At 49.4% G+C, this 1,075-nt stretch overlaps 1 protein-coding gene across 5 annotated transcripts in view; it reads left to right on the forward strand.

The window, feature by feature from the left end:
• Rabgef1 (RAB guanine nucleotide exchange factor 1) overlaps window positions 1-1,075 on the forward strand; it is a 41,542-nt gene that overhangs the window by 37,126 nt on the left and 3,341 nt on the right. For all 5 annotated transcript variants that reach the window (XM_031338114.1, XM_031338117.1, XM_031338116.1 and 2 more), the window contains one exon: window positions 1,001-1,070. In XM_031338114.1, the coding sequence (XP_031193974.1) occupies window positions 1,001-1,070 (70 nt within the window). The remainder of the gene's footprint in view (window positions 1-1,000; window positions 1,071-1,075) is intronic.

Below are 1,075 nucleotides of genomic sequence, written 5' to 3' on the forward strand. Positions count from 1 at the left end.
CTCGAACTCAGAAATCCACCTGCCTCTGCCTCCCAAGTGCTGGGATTAAAGTCGTGTGCCACCACTGCTCGGCTCCCTTGTTTTTTTTTTTGAGACAGAGTCTCATGTAGCTGAGTCTAGCCTTGATCCCCCGATCTTCTTACTTCTACCTCCCAGCTACTGGAATTACAGTCTGCCCACCATGCTTTCCTCTCTTTTGCTCAGCTTTGAGTCCTCAGCTTATGGATTGTGCCACTGAAATTTAGGGTAGCTTTTATCTCCTTAGTTAATCTTCTCTAAAAGCCTTCGCCGCTGAGTCCAGGGTGTCCTCTAGGCCAAGTTATCAATGAAGATTAACTGTCACAGCACCCAAGTGTGAGTTCCAAGGCTGAGTCATATAGCCTCTGGAGGACCCTGTGTCCTTGGCTGAAGAACCCCAAATGAGGTCTCAGATAAAGGGCTGTTAAGTACCTAGAGATGCGACACCAGAAATGAGAAGTTGACACCGGTCAGATGCAAAATAGAGCCCAAGGCCAGGGGCTAGAAGGTAGATGGATTTAAGACGGAGAGGTAGGCTCAGAGCATTGACCATGCTGATGGAGAACTCAGAAGCAGAGACTAGTAAACAGCCAGGGTGAGCAAGGAAGAGACTTAGGCTGTGGGGACATAGGTCTTCCTCTTCAGGGGCTCTGGTGTCTCGGACATGGAAGGCAGGTTGTAACAGTGCAAGACCAGTTGTGGAACGTGAGGACAGCAAGCACAGGTTCCCAGCCTTCGCAGCAGAATCTCCTTTGAGCCAGGACACTCTGCCCTCTGTCCTCTGCTGTGATAGGCACAGAAGCATGTGGCATTCAGGGTTTTACTTTCTTGTGTCAGCTAATCGTAAGTAGGTAAGAGTCATATGCTTGAACTTGGGATTGCCTAATAAGTCAGTGCTACCCTTGTTTTGATTGGAGGAACAAGAAGATTAGAGTCTACCCTCTGTTCTCAGACCTCTTCCTGACCACCCCTGTCTCTGCAGGGCTCTACACTGGGTGACACCTCAGATGCTCTGTGTCCCTGTCAATGAGGAAATCCCTGAAGTGTCCGACATGGT

Source organism: Mastomys coucha, unplaced genomic scaffold (assembly GCF_008632895.1).
Source record: "Mastomys coucha isolate ucsf_1 unplaced genomic scaffold, UCSF_Mcou_1 pScaffold22, whole genome shotgun sequence".
NCBI lineage: Eukaryota > Metazoa > Chordata > Mammalia > Rodentia > Muridae > Mastomys > Mastomys coucha.